This window comes from Bufo bufo, chromosome 4 (assembly GCF_905171765.1).
Source record: "Bufo bufo chromosome 4, aBufBuf1.1, whole genome shotgun sequence".
Taxonomy (NCBI): domain Eukaryota; kingdom Metazoa; phylum Chordata; class Amphibia; order Anura; family Bufonidae; genus Bufo; species Bufo bufo.
In genome coordinates this window covers 284,152,227-284,166,542 of record NC_053392.1, presented here as the reverse complement: position 1 = coordinate 284,166,542, position 14,316 = coordinate 284,152,227, and the positions used below count along the sequence as shown (strand labels likewise).

General features: G+C 44.4%; 1 protein-coding gene across 2 annotated transcripts in view; it reads right to left on the bottom strand.

The window, feature by feature from the left end:
• KCNQ5 (potassium voltage-gated channel subfamily Q member 5) overlaps positions 1 to 14,316 on the bottom strand; it is a 699,309-nt gene that overhangs the window by 10,455 nt on the left and 674,538 nt on the right. For both annotated transcript variants that reach the window (XM_040428645.1, XM_040428646.1), the window contains 2 exons: positions 8,234 to 8,365; positions 4,246 to 4,372 (listed from right to left, as the gene is read on the bottom strand). In XM_040428645.1, coding sequence (XP_040284579.1) covers positions 4,246 to 4,372; positions 8,234 to 8,365 — 259 coding nt within the window. The remainder of the gene's footprint in view (positions 1 to 4,245; positions 4,373 to 8,233; positions 8,366 to 14,316) is intronic.

The window sequence follows — 14,316 nt, the reverse complement described above, 5'->3', positions numbered from 1 at the left end:
TTTGCTCACTCTTCTTGGCAAAAACACTCCAAATCTGTCAGATTGAGAGGGCATCTCCTGTGCACAGCCCTCTTCAGCCCTCTTCAGATCACCCCACAGATTTTCAATCGGTTTCAGGTCCGGGCTCTGGCTGGGCCATTCCAAAACTTTAATCTTCTTCTGGTGAAGCCATTCCTTTGTTGATTTGGATGTATGCTTTGGGTCGTTGTCATGCTGAAAGATGAAGTTCCTCTTCATGTTCAGCTTTCTAGCAGATGCCTGAAGGTTTTGTGCCAATATTGACTGGTATTTGGAACTGTTCAAAATTCCCTCTAGCTTAACTAAGGCCCCAGTTCCATCTGAAGAAAAACAGCCCCAAAGCATGATGCTGCCACCACCATGCTTCACTGTGGGTATGGTGTTCTTTTGGTGATGTGTAGTGTTGTTTTTGCGCCAAACATATCTTTTGGAATTATGGCCAAAAAGTTCAACCTTGGTTTCATCAGACCATAACACTTTTTCCCACATGCTTTTGGGAGACTTCAGATGTGTTTTTGCAAAATGTAGCCTGGCTTGGATGTTTTTCTTCGTAAGAAAAGGCTTTCGTCTTGCCACTCTACCCCATAGCCCAGACATATGAAGAATACGGGAGATTGTTGTCACATGTACCACACAGCCAGTACTTGCCAGATATTCCTGCAGCTCCTTTAATGTTGCTGTAGGCCTCTTGGTAGCCTCCCAGACCAGTTTTCTTCTCGTATTTTCATCAATTTTGAAGGGACATCCAGTTCTTGGTAATGTCACTATTGTGCCATATTTTCTCCACTTGACGAGGACTGTCTTCACTGTGTTCCATGGTATATCTAATGCCTTGGAAATTCTTTTGTACCCTTCTCCTAACTGATACCTTTTAACAATGAGATCCCTCTGATGCTTTGGAAGCTCTGTGGACCATGGCTTTTGCTGTGGGATGCGACTAAGAAAATTTCAGGAAAGACCAACTAGAGCAGCTAAACTTTATTTGGGGTTAATCAGAGGCACTTTAAATGATGGCAGGTGTATGCTGACTCGTATTTAACATGATTTTGAATGTGATTGCTTAATTCTGAACACAGCTACAGCCCCAGTTATAAGAGGGTGTGCACACTTATGCAACCACATTATATTAGTTTTTTTTTGTTTTCTTCCCTCCACCTAAAAGATTTCAGTTTGTTTTCCAATTGAGTTGTACAGTTTATAGGTCACATTAAAGGTGGAAAAGTTCTGAAATGATTTATCTTTGCCTCATTTTTTTTTTACAGCACAGAAACCTGACATTTTAACAGGGGTGTGTAGACTTTTTATATCCACTGTATAAATTACTATAAAGTGTACCATAGATGATAATCTTATGTGAGCATAGCTTAAAGGGGTATTCTCACCCAACTGATTTGGAATATCAACAAGATACGCTATAAAAGTCCAACAGATGAGGGCCCTATTAGCTGGCTATGGAAAGATGGCTGTGCATGTGCAGTTTTCTCCATTAACTTCTATAAGAGTCTCAAGCGCCATTGCTCAACTGTCCTCAGAACTCTCACAGAAGTGAACAGAGAAAGCTGCATACGTGCGGACAATTCTCTGTACCTTTCACCTGTCAAATGCTGCTCTGTTCTCGACATAGATGCAAGTCCCAGAAGTGGGTCCTGTGGCTATGCCATAAAAGTATGAGATGAGAAAACCTGTTTAGTTTGTGATAAGTCGTAAACGTATATCCTATTCATAAGATAGGATATAAGAGTCTGACTGGTGAGGGGTTGTGTGCTGTGATCCACACCAATTGGCTGGCTGTGCCATTCTGTGCCATGCCAGGAATCACCAGGTGTACTCTTAGGCCTCATGCACATGACAGTATTTTTTCACGGTCCGCAAAACGGGGTTCCGTTGGTCCGTGATCCGTGACCGTTTTTTCGTCCGTGGGTCTTCCTTGATTTTTGGAGGATCCACAGACATGAAAAAAAAAGTCGTTTTGGTGTCCGCCTGGCTGTGCGGAGCCAAACGGATCCATCCTGACTTACAATGCAAGTCAATGTGGACGGATCCGTTTGACGTTGACACAATATGGTGCAATTGCAAACGGATCCGTCCCCCATTGACTTTCAATGTAAAGTCAGGAGTTAATATACCATAGGATCGGAGTTTTCTCCAATCCGATGGTATATTTTAACTTGAAGCGTCCCCATCACCATGGGAACGCCTCTATGTTAGAATATACCATCGGATTTGAGTTAGATCGTGAAACTCATATCCGACAGTATATTCTAACACAGAGGCGTTCCCATAGTGATGGGGACGCTTCAAGTTAGAATATCCTATGAACTGTGTACATGACTGCCCCCTGCTGCCTGGCAGCACCCGATCTTTTACAGGGGGCTGTGATCTGCACAATTAACCCCTCAGGTGCCGCACCTAAAGGGTTAATTGTGCGTATCATAGCCCCCTGTAAGAGATCAGGTGCTGCCAGGCAGGAGGGGGCAGACCCCCTCCCTCCCCAATATTATATTCATTGGTGGCCAGTGCGGCCTCACATCTCCCCCCCCTTGTTAAAATCACGTTCCGAATCCCTCATCATTGGTTGGTGGCCAGTGCGGCCTCACATCTCCCCCCCCCTTGTTAAAATCACTTTCCGAATCCCCCATCATTGGTGGCCAGTGCGGCCTCCCCTCTCCCCCCCCCCCCTTAGTTAAAATCACGTTCTGAATCCCCCATCATTGGTGACCAGTGCGGCCTCACATCTCCCCCCCCTAGTTAAAATCACGTTCCCCCAACTAGGGGGGGGGGGAGAGGTGAGGCCGCACTGGCCACCAATGATGGGGGATTCGGAACGTGATTTTAACTGGGAGGGGGAGAGGGGAGGCCACACTGGCCACCAATGAATATAATATTGGGGAGGGAGGGGGCAGCACCTGATCTCTTACAGAGGGCTATGATACGCACAATTAACCCTTTAGGTGCGGCACCTGAGGGGTTAATTGTGCGGATCACAGCCCCCTGTAAAAGATCGGGTGCTGCCAGGCAGCAGGGGGCAGTCATGTATACAGTTCTCAGTATATTCTAACTTTAAGCGTCTCCATCACTATGGGAACGCCTCTGTGTTAGAATATACTGTCGGATATGAGTTTTCACGAAGTGAAAACTCATATCTGAAAAAGCTTTTATGCAGACGGATCCGCGATCCGTCTGTGTGAAAGTTGCCAACGGCCACGGATCACGGACGCGGATGCCAATCTTGTGTGCATCCATGTTTTTTCACGGACCCATTGACTTGAATGGGTCCGTGAACCGTTGTCCGTCAAAAAAATAGGACAGGTCATATTTTTTTGACGGACAGGAAACACGGATCACGGCCGCGGATGAACAACGGTGCATTTTGAAAAGTCAATGGGTCCGCAGAAAATCACGGAAAACGGAACAACGGCCACGAATGCACACAACGGTCGTGTGCATGAGGCCTTACTGAAATAACAGCAACCACATTGCACTTATTATTACTGTGTGCCATTTTCATAAATCTGGCGCAGGTGCACATAGCAACTCTAAAAACAAACCTCGAATATACAAACAATGATACATTCCCCATAAAGTGTTTATGGGATCATCTGCTTAAGGCTACTTTCACACTTGCGGTTTCAATTCCGCTATTGAGATCCATCATAGGATCTCAATAGCAGATGAAAACGCTTCAGTTTTGTCCGCATTCATTCTCAATGGGCACAAAATTGAACTGAACGAAATGGAATGCACCAAAATGCATTCCGTTCCGTTTGGTTGCGTCCCCATCGTGGACAGAATTACATTGCAAGCAGCGTTTTTCTGTCCGCGATGTGGCCGTCCTGACACACAATGTAAGTCATTGGGGACGGATCCGTTTTTTCTGACACAATAGAAAACAGATCCGTCCCCAATTGACTTTCAATGGAGTTCATGACGGATCCGTCTTGGCTATATAAGACATAATACAACTGGATCCGTTCATGACGGATGCATCCGGTTGTATTATTGTAACAGAAGCGTTTTTGCAAATCCATTACGGATCCGCAAAAAACGCTAGTGTGAAAGTAGCCTTAGCCATCCCCTTTCAAATGACTTAGTAGACAACCCCTTTTCATACGACCTATCAGGGCATATGGATTTGCACATTGACCTGCTGCAGAGAGAAGCTGTCCCTATGGAGGACTAGGCTAGCCTTATTATTAATAATAATACAAAATATTATATATATTTTACCTGCTTCTCCACTTTAACTACTCGGCCCAACATGCTGAGGTCATCTCCTGCCTCAATTTCATGTACAGTTTTTTCCCGACTCTTTTTATCTGTTGCTATTTGACCTTTTCCAAGAATCTGATCAACTCTGTAAATGAAAATTTTTTCATGTAATTCATACTGCAAAAATACAGCAGAAAGACATCATTTAAAGAATGCAAAAGCCAACAGCACTATGTTCACCTGACATTTTGTGTAAATGTACAAAATTTCACAAATCTCTATCAATGATATTGTTTCCACCTGTTTACATCTTGCTTTCTATCCACTTCAACGTAATAATATTAGATTAAGACCTCATGCACACGACCGTACTTTGGTCTGAGTCCGATCCGCATCTTTTGCAGATCGCATGTGGACCCATTCATTTGTATGGGGCCACAAAAATGCGGACAGCACAAGGACATCATCCGTGTGCTGTCCACATCAATGCGGCTGTTTTGCAAATTACAAAACATGTCCTATTCCTGTCCATTTTGCTGACAAGAATAGGCATTTCTACAATGGGGGCCCGAGAAAATTGCGTGATTTACTTGGTAGGTATCCCCGGTTTGCGGATCGCAAAATTGATGCAGTCGTTTGCAGGAGGCCTAATAAAAATGTACTTTTTGTTCCAAAAACAGAGCTGGATCCCTTGCACACAGCAATATTGTGGTCAGTATTTGTGAGCTAACACCAGGAATGGAACATAAAGAGAAAAAAGAATCATGGAGACAATTGCACATCTTCCATGTTCTGGATGCACTCCTGGTTTTGGCTTAGAAACACTGATGCAAAATACTGACCAGAATACAAATTTGTGAAAGTGACCTTACTCTTAAAGGGGTTGTCCCATGATTAATGTAAAAAATGAAAAGCAGTTATCATATAGTTCATGACAATCTCTTTCTAACAAAGCTAGAACCAGCCCTGTACCTCACGTGGATCCAGAGATCTCTCCATTCATTGCTCCAATTGCTCTGCTTGATTAATTTCAAGCTGGCATCTTAGGTGGCGTGGACCATTCCAGGGGATGTGTCCTTTCTACTGCAGCTGGTGGCAGTTGAAGGATGGAACTAAGGATGTGCTTCCATCTCAGTGCAGAGAAATTAGAAAAGGGCAAACAGCAGTTGGAGCTATATAGAGAGATGTCCGTGAATAACTCAGTAGCTATACTAAAGTTTTAATTACATGCAATTACAAAAGTATTTAGATTCAGATGGTGGTTTTAAAACTGTAGAATATTTTTTTCGTAGGACAACCCCTTTAACCATGTGCTAAATGTGGCTGAGCTGCAAACCCAACCATACCCCATGAACTAGAGTGGCACTGTCTCTATATAAAAAATTAACCTTTTTTTCTAATAAGAATTAAAACCAGGCAAAAGGCTATTTGTTTTCACAATATAATCCTGTCAGCTCTTGAGTATACAGTTTATTCCACATTTCACGGTGGTACCCACAGAAAGACATTGCTATAAAACATTTTAAAGGGGTTGTCCATGATTTTGAGATTGATGACCTATCCTCAAGATAGGCTATCAACATCAGACTGGTGGGGGTCCAACACCCCGCACACTCCCCAATCAACTGTTACCTTGTAGCTGTGATGCTGGAAGTTGGAGTCACACAGCCTTCACACCTACTTTTCCAAACTAGAGTGAGTTGTGTAAAAAGCAAAAAGTCACAAAATTTAATCCAACAAAGGTGAAAAGCTCTATTCTGTGACTTTTTGAAACTAGAATTTTAGAGCGCAGACAGTGGCTTGGCTTAAGCAGAGGCAGACCATACAACTGCTATGGGACTTGGTGGGAGGGGGACTCAGCAGTGAACTCCTTCTTCTCTTCCTGACGTGCAGCTGACACTACAGGGAGCTCAGTGCAAAGAGATTACTGAAGCTTCTATTGCAGTTAATGATAACTATATAAATTCCAGTTCAGGCCGGACCTAGGGCTAAAAGCCTGGGGGGAAGCCTGGCTTGACCGGGTTGGGAGGGAGTGTTAGGTGAAGGAAGGTCAGGGAGGGGTTAATGTATGAGAAGAGGAGGAGGCGTGCAGGGGAGGGGGCTAGGTTTTATAAGGGGGTAGCAGGAGCGGGAAAAGGGTCAGTGCGGGGGGCCAGATATGGTGTAGCAGCCCAGCATAGAGTGCTGCGGTCACCTGTATGAACGATGTCTGCCCCGTTGTCTGAGGTGGAGACGCTGTTGGCGCAGCTGCGGGCCACAGCGACAAGCAGAGAGACGGAGTGGCTGCAGGATTCCATCCGGGGATTGCTGCCGGGGTCGGGGGATGCAGGTGCCGTGGTGTCCCCCAGTAGCCGGCCGCGGAGGACCAGGCCTCCGACGCGCCTCAGTCCTGATGAGACCCCGCGGGTCCGGCGCCGGATCAGGAGCCCCTCCAGGGACCCTCAGGCACGCTCCGCGGGCAGGAGCACAAGTGCCCGGCGGTCGCGTGCTGGAGGAATCCATGTTTCAGGCGGGACCTGGGTGGGGGGAGCCCGGACGCCTCCTCCTCAGCAGCAAGCGGCGGGGGAGCTGGAGCGGGATCGGCAGCTGCCCCAGGCGGGGTGAGTGTGCCCGGCGTGGGAGAACGAAGTAATCGCATCCAGGCGAGCGGCCTTGTGAGGTCAAGGTCAAAATGGCGGCCTTGTGCTAGAGAAGAGAATCGGGCAGCAGGAGGCTGACCTAGAAGCGGTGGCGGCCCCTAGTGGCGAAGCTGCAGTACTGCAGGCTTGGAGGACTGCGATTTCAGGAGAGAGTTCTTTGGTTGGTGAGGAGACGGGGACGTCCAGAGGAGTAGTCTGCGCCGGTCAAGCTCCCTCACGTTGCAGCTGGTGGAGTCACGGGGACGTCCAGAGGAGTAGTCTGCGCCGGTCAAGCTCCCTCACGTTGCGGCTGGTGGAGTCACAGCGTCCACGCAGCTAGTTGAGACACAAGGGGTTTTTCCGTTAACGGTTTCTTGTTTTGGGGGAGGGGCTCCTGTGGTTGCGGGGGGCCCAGGCGCGTCCGTCACGGGCGGTCTGGGGGAGTTGTTGTTGGGTTTGCGGGAGCTAGTTAAAGGGCTAGTGGGAAATGGCCCGGGGGGTCATCGGTTTCGCAAGGCTTGGTTGTGAGGGAGGGGGCTATGGAAAAAGGGGAACCTCGTCTGGACGATGCGGCAAGGGGCGAGGTTTACGTGTGCTTTGAGGGGCCGCTGGGGGCCCATTTGAAGCCCGAGGTTAAGGAAAGGATCTGGAGGGGGGAGTACGTTGATATATTCTCGTTACTCCCACTTGAAAGATTTAATTTATATAGGGAACGGAAGGAGGATAAAAAGAAGGAAGATGAGGATAAGCGGCGGCATCGGCTGATTCCGCAGACTTTTTCCAATTGGTTGCAGGCATTTGCAATCCTGGCCAGTGTCATTGAGGAGAAGGCGCCGTAAAATTGTTCGGCGCTTTTTTGTCTTTTTGGGGATTGGGAAAAAATTGAGGGCAGCGAATCGACAATACCCTGGTCATGTGCACTGAGCTTCCCCTAGTGGTGGCTGCAGGGCAGGCGGCAAGTTTTGTAAAGTATTATCTGAAGAGAAGCAGTGATTTAGAGCTGTATGGCGGAGATTAATGAATGTAGTTATTCCAGCTGTCTGGTGTAATTGCACAAAAAAATAAGGTTGAAGTCAGACAACGTGGGTGATGAGGAGAGGGACAATTTTTTGGCGCTTAATAAAATAGACGTAAATTCATTTGAAATCTGGGGCATTGTGCTTTGCAGACGGGCCCATACTAAGTTTTGGTATGGGGCTTTATGAGATCTGTGTATGTCCCTGAGTGCAGAGCATGATAAATTCCACATATAATCTAAAATAAATATAAAAAATACATATTTTGATTATATAAGAGACTATGGGAAGAAGCATTGAGACAACCCTTCAAATCTTCTTAATGTTATGATCTGAAGACATTGTTAAAAAGAAAACATGCGTAGTACTAACCGAGTTTGGAGGCTCTTTATCCTGCATAACATATCCAAGTGGCCAGCAGAATATTGCTCAATCACATCTTTCACATCATATGGGCGCAAAGTTTCTTTAAACTTCCTCTTTGCTACATGAAACTTCATTATTCTGTAAGAAAAATGAAAATGTTATTCACTATGTTCACTAACTTTACTTGTAGCCTGGATGGTTCGCTGGTAACTATATAAAAAAATATCCACCCCATGTAGTGGTATCTAACATACCTTGTCCTTTAAGATATTCGAGCATTGCCTTTTGCGTACCTTATTATTATATGGCTCACAGACATTATCGATGGGCTTGCAGAAGTGCTCCTCTCAATCACTTCTCCCTTTTATTCCATCAGTAAATGCTCTGCAGATTTTGGCTGGATCTGCAGAGCATTTAAGGTACGTCATTAATGCCTGCACCTATCCGCTGGTCTCACTGAGTATTGATCTTTGTTAACATTTTTACTTTAATTGTTAAACTATAGAAAACTCCAGTCATCAATAATGTTTCTATCAAGCAAGTGGTCTTTACTAAATTACCACAAGAGGGCAGCAGGTGCAAACCAATGGCTAGCATCTCTTACACGGGCAAGTATGGCATGTAAACAGTGAATGATTGCTAACTAAATAAATGATGGTATATTTGTAAGGGCCCTATTAGACGGGTATGTGTTTTTTATTAACAAGATGCAAATGAAGATTTAGTGAATCAAAAGTTACACAAATTATCGCTAAATATTTTTCACTGTTTGCTCGTGACTGCCATTGCTGCTTGTTCACTCCTCGACTATTTACCCTTTGTCCGTTCCACAGAAAGAAATGATTTGTCACTCATCATTCAAGTGCTGCACATTATGACGTGACAATAATTTGTCAAATCCGAACGATTATATATATAAAAGAAAAAAAAAAGATTCTAACGATAATTGCTCGATAGGCATTTTGACAATGGGGCCCATGGAAATAGCAAGATGCACACTGCTGGTATGTGTATTTTGTAGATCTGCGGTTTGTGGACAGCAAAATACATATGCTCGTGTGCATGAGGCCTAATAGGCCCTTATGGTGCAGTGTCCTAAGAGCAAGAAACACAGACATGACTACGTTTATAGTAGAGATCGGGGATTGGGATTTGTGGCACATGCAATGTGTGTTCAGATCGTGATTCGTTTATCTAGGAAGCAGCAGAATAGCAGGGTGTCAGTGCCTGGGTAAGGCTGGGTTCACATTTCTTATTCCCATCCGTTTAATGTATACGTTTTTTGTATACGTTAGGGCTCATTCACACGAATGTGTGCTGCCCGTTGCCGTATTGCGGACCGCATTTGCGGATCCGCAATACATGGGCACCGTTCCGTGTGCATTCCGCATCACTGATGCGGACCCATTCACTTCAACGGGTCCGCAAATCCGGAGATGCGGAATGGAAGCACGGAATGGAACACTACGGGGTTCCGTTCCGTGCCTCCGCACCGCAAAAAGATAGAACATGCTCTATCTTTTTGCGGAACAGAGGGATCGCGGACCCATTCAAGTTGAATGGGTCCACAATCCCCATGCGGCTGGGCCACGGTTGGTGCTCGTGCATTGCGGACCGCAACGGGCACGGGCTTCACACGGTCGTGTGAATGAGCCCTTAGATTAAAAAAAAAAAAGTGTCCTTTGTTTTTACCATTGTAAAAAAAAAGTATTTTTTTTTTACCATTGCATTGTATACCATTTTACCGGACACTGTGTGTGCTGTGTTTTGTATCATTTTTTTCTAACGTATATGTCGAAAAGAGGCATAAAACGTGATGTGAACCCACCCAAAGCTGCAACATTTGTGGCTGGTAGAATTGGTAGAAAAGTAGAAAAAGAAAATGGGTGACATTTATAAACCGGTGTAAAAAAAACTAGTTTAGTAGCTTATAGCAACCAATCACAACCCACCTTTCATTCTTGAAAGTAGCTCTGAAAAATGAAAGGTGGAATCTGATTGCTGCTTTGGGCAATGCCAGTTTTTCTTTACACCAGTTTTGATAAATCTACCCTTTTGAAAATTGCAGTCAGCTCAGCAATTACCTGATTGAAGGTCCAGCTTCAGAAACTGCTGCGGGGTAACTTATAGAGTACCTAAACCTTTCTTTAAAAAATGTTTTAAATAATGGTGCAGAAGCACTGCTCAGAGCTTTGAAAGCAGAAGGGGAACAGCATTCTGAGCTGTACTACTGTTCCTTCATTTTCTGAACAGGGGTTTAGTCACCCTTTAAGTATTAGGTAACAGCCATTTAAAGGAATGGTCTAGCATGTAATACATGTATGTGCCAAGTCCACCAGAGCAAGAGCTGCTCAGGCACAATCTATTCCATGCGACTAAAAACGGAAACCTGTCTAGATACCGCAGAACGCAGACCAACAGAACACTCTTTCAGCATTTGTCGATGAAAGGGGGGAACAATGGTCTGTTTAATGGATGCCCCTGCCACTATCACGTATACCAATACACAATATGAGGATACATGTATGTAGCTTGCATGGCTTAACCTGTTAGAAATTAATGAAGTATCACTCTGCGCTCTCTACAAGAATTCTTTATCCTCTTTGTTGTCCTAGTCACACTGGACATGTCTGCCACTGGTAGCTTTGAGGTCGAATTGTTCTTCTTAAGGCTTAAACTTCAGGACCTTGCGATTTTCCATTTTCATTTTTCACTCTCTGCCTTTCCAGAGCCATAAGTTTTTTCTTTTTTTCTTCACATAGCCAAATTACGGCTTGTTTTTTTGGGGGACAAGTTGTGCTACTAATAGCACTATTTAATATTACATACAATGTAGTGGAAAGTTGGGGGAAAAAAATCCAAATGGGGTAGAATTGGAAAAAGACAAGCAATTCCGCCATAGTTTTATGGGTTTCATTTTTATGGAGTTCCCTATGCTGTAAAACTGACATGTACCCTTCATTCTCTCAGAATGATTACAACGATACCACATTTGTATAGTTTTTCTTGTGTTTCTTGTGTTTTAAATTTTGGAAAAAAAAATTCTTCTCATCGCCATATTCTGACCCACATAATTTTTTTTTATATTTATGTCTATGAGGCTGTGTGAGGACTTTTTTGCAGAGCAAACTGTAGATTTTAGTGATTCCATTTTGGGGTGTGTGACTTTTTGATGACTTTTTATTTATTTTATATCAATTTTTTGGGGGAGGTAAAGTTTAAAAAAATTGTGAATCATCCATTTTGATTTTTTCTTCTATTGCAATGTTCACCATACAGGATGAATACAATTGCCAACTACACCAGCACTATTCCAAGAAGTAGCAGCCTGATGGCTCCTCTGCAGCGAAGGCCAGATCCCTGTGTAGGGGTTAAAGGGTGACAACCAGGGGACCGCCAGGACAACTCCCTCAGGAATAGCCCAACGTCAAACTAGTTAGTTGGCACAGTGGCTTCACAACCATTGTGGGCCATCACTGGGCCAATTATAAGTGCCAATCAATGATACACAAGTCAACCGGAGCTCCATTAGTGGGCCCCATACAAAGTGAATGGATAATGAATAGTGTTGGGCAAACCTGCGATTTGCAAGTTCGGCGTTCGGGTTATCTAAGAATTCTGTAATGGATTCCGTTACCACGGACCATAACAGAATGCTATGATGGCATGCACCACGGAATCCTATGAGAGGCATTCCGTATTGCATTCCATCAGAATAGAAGTCTATGCCCAGCATAGACTTCTTATTATGACGGAATGACTGACCAAGAATTTACAGATGGTTGGCAATCCTGAGCATGTGTATCCAAACTCCCGTGCCTTCTCCTCTCCTGTGCCTTTGACCCAGTGAATAGAGCCACCAAGGATCCTGCTTTGTTGAGACTATACCTCTGCCAGTACCTTCCAGCAGATCTAGGTGCTTTGTCATATATACAAATAATCTAGATTTACATGGGTAATTTCTCAGCCATGTGCTATAAGATTATTTCTGTCTAGCTGAATAGAGAATACTAGCCTGCATTTACTAATGCTGTAATATACCGTATGTGTAATATACACTCACCTAAAGAATTATTAGGAACACCTGTTCTATTTCTCATTAATACAATTATCTAGTCAACCAATCACATGGCAGTTGCTTCAATGCATTTAGGGGTGTGGTCCTGGTCAAGACAATCTCCTGAACTCCAAACTGAATGTCAGAATGGGAAAGAAAGGTGATTTAAACAATTTTGAGCGTGGCATGGTTGTTGGTGCCAGACGGGCCGGTCTGAGTATTTCACAATCTGCTCAGTTACTGGGATTTTCACGCACAACCATTTCTATGGTTTACAAAGAATGGTGTGAAAAGGGAAAAACATCCAGTATGCGGCAGTCCTGTGGGCAAAAATGCCTTGTGGATGCTAGAGGTCAGAGGAGAATGGGCCGACTGATTCAAGCTGATAGAAGAGCAACGTTGACTGAAATAACCACTCGTTACAACCGAGGTATGCAGCAAAGCATTTGTGAAGCCACAACACGCACAACCTTGAGGCGGATGGGCTACAACAGCAGAAGACCCCACCGGGTACCACTCATCTCCACTACAAATAGGAAAAAGAGGCTACAATTTGCACGAGCTCACCAAAATTGGACTGTTGAAGACTGCAAAAATGTTGCCTGGTCTGATGAGTCTCGATTTCTGTTGAGACATTCAAATGGTAGAGTCCAAATTTGGCGTAAACAGAATGAGAACATGTATCCATCCTCTGATGGCTACTTCCAGCAGGATAATGCACCATCTCACAAAGCTCGAATCATTTCAAATTGGTTTCTTGAACATGACAATGAGTTCACTGTACTAAAATGGCCCCCACAGTCACCAGATCTCAACCCAATAGAGCATCTTTGGGATGTGGTGGAACGGGAGCTTCGTGCCCTGGATGTGCATCCCTCAAATCTCCATCAACTGCAAGATGCTATCCTATCAATATGGGCCAACATTTCTAAAGAATGCTATCAGCACCTTGTTGAATCAATGCCACGTAGAATTAAGGCAGTTCTGAAGGCAAAAGGGGGTCCAACACCGTATTAGTATGGTGTTCCTAATAATTCTTTAGGTGAGTGTATATGATGTATATGATGTGTAATATACACTGCCTGTCCAAAAAAAAAGTCGCCACCAAAAAAAAAAGGTCACACACTCTAATATTTCGTTGGACCGCCTTTAGCTTTGATTACGGCACACATTCGCTGTGGCATTGTTTCGATAAGCTTCTGCAATGTCACAAGATTTATTTCCATCCAGTGCTGCAGTAATTTTTCACCAAGATCTTGCATTGATGATGGCAGAGTCTGACTGCTGCGCAAAGCCTTCTTCAGCACATCCCAAAGATAACCACTCCCTGAACCACTCTTTCACAATTTGAGCCCGATGAATCCTGGCATTGTCATCTTGGAATATGTCCGTGCCATCAGGGAAGAAAAAATCCATTGATGGAATAACCTGGTCATTCAATATGTTCAGGTAGTCAGCTGAACTCATTCTTGGACCACATACTGTTGCTGAACCTAGACCTGACCAACTGCAGCAACCCCAGATCATAGCACTGCCCCCACAGGCTTGTACAGTAGGCACTAGGCATGATAGGTGCATCACTTCATCTGCCTCTCTTCTTACCCTGATGCGCCCATCACTCTGGAACAGGGTAAATCTGGACTCATCAGACCACATGACCTTCTTCCATTGCTCCAGAGTCCAATCTTTATGCTCCCTAGCAAATTGAAGCCTTTTTTTCTGGTTTTCCTAACTGATTAGTGGTTTTCTTACGGTTACACAGCTGTTCAGTCCCAATCCCTTGAGTTCCCTTCACATTGTGTGTGTGGAAATGCTCTTACTTTCACTATTAAACATAGCCATTCAGGATTTTTTTCCCGCCACATTTCTTCCTCGAATACGATGGGTCCCCACTATCCTTCCACTTTTTAATAATGCGTTGGACAGTTCTTAACCCAATTTTAGTAGTTTCTGCAATCTCCTTAGATGTTTTCTCTGCTTGATGCATGCCCATGATTTGACCCTTCGCAAACAGACTAACATCTTTTCCACA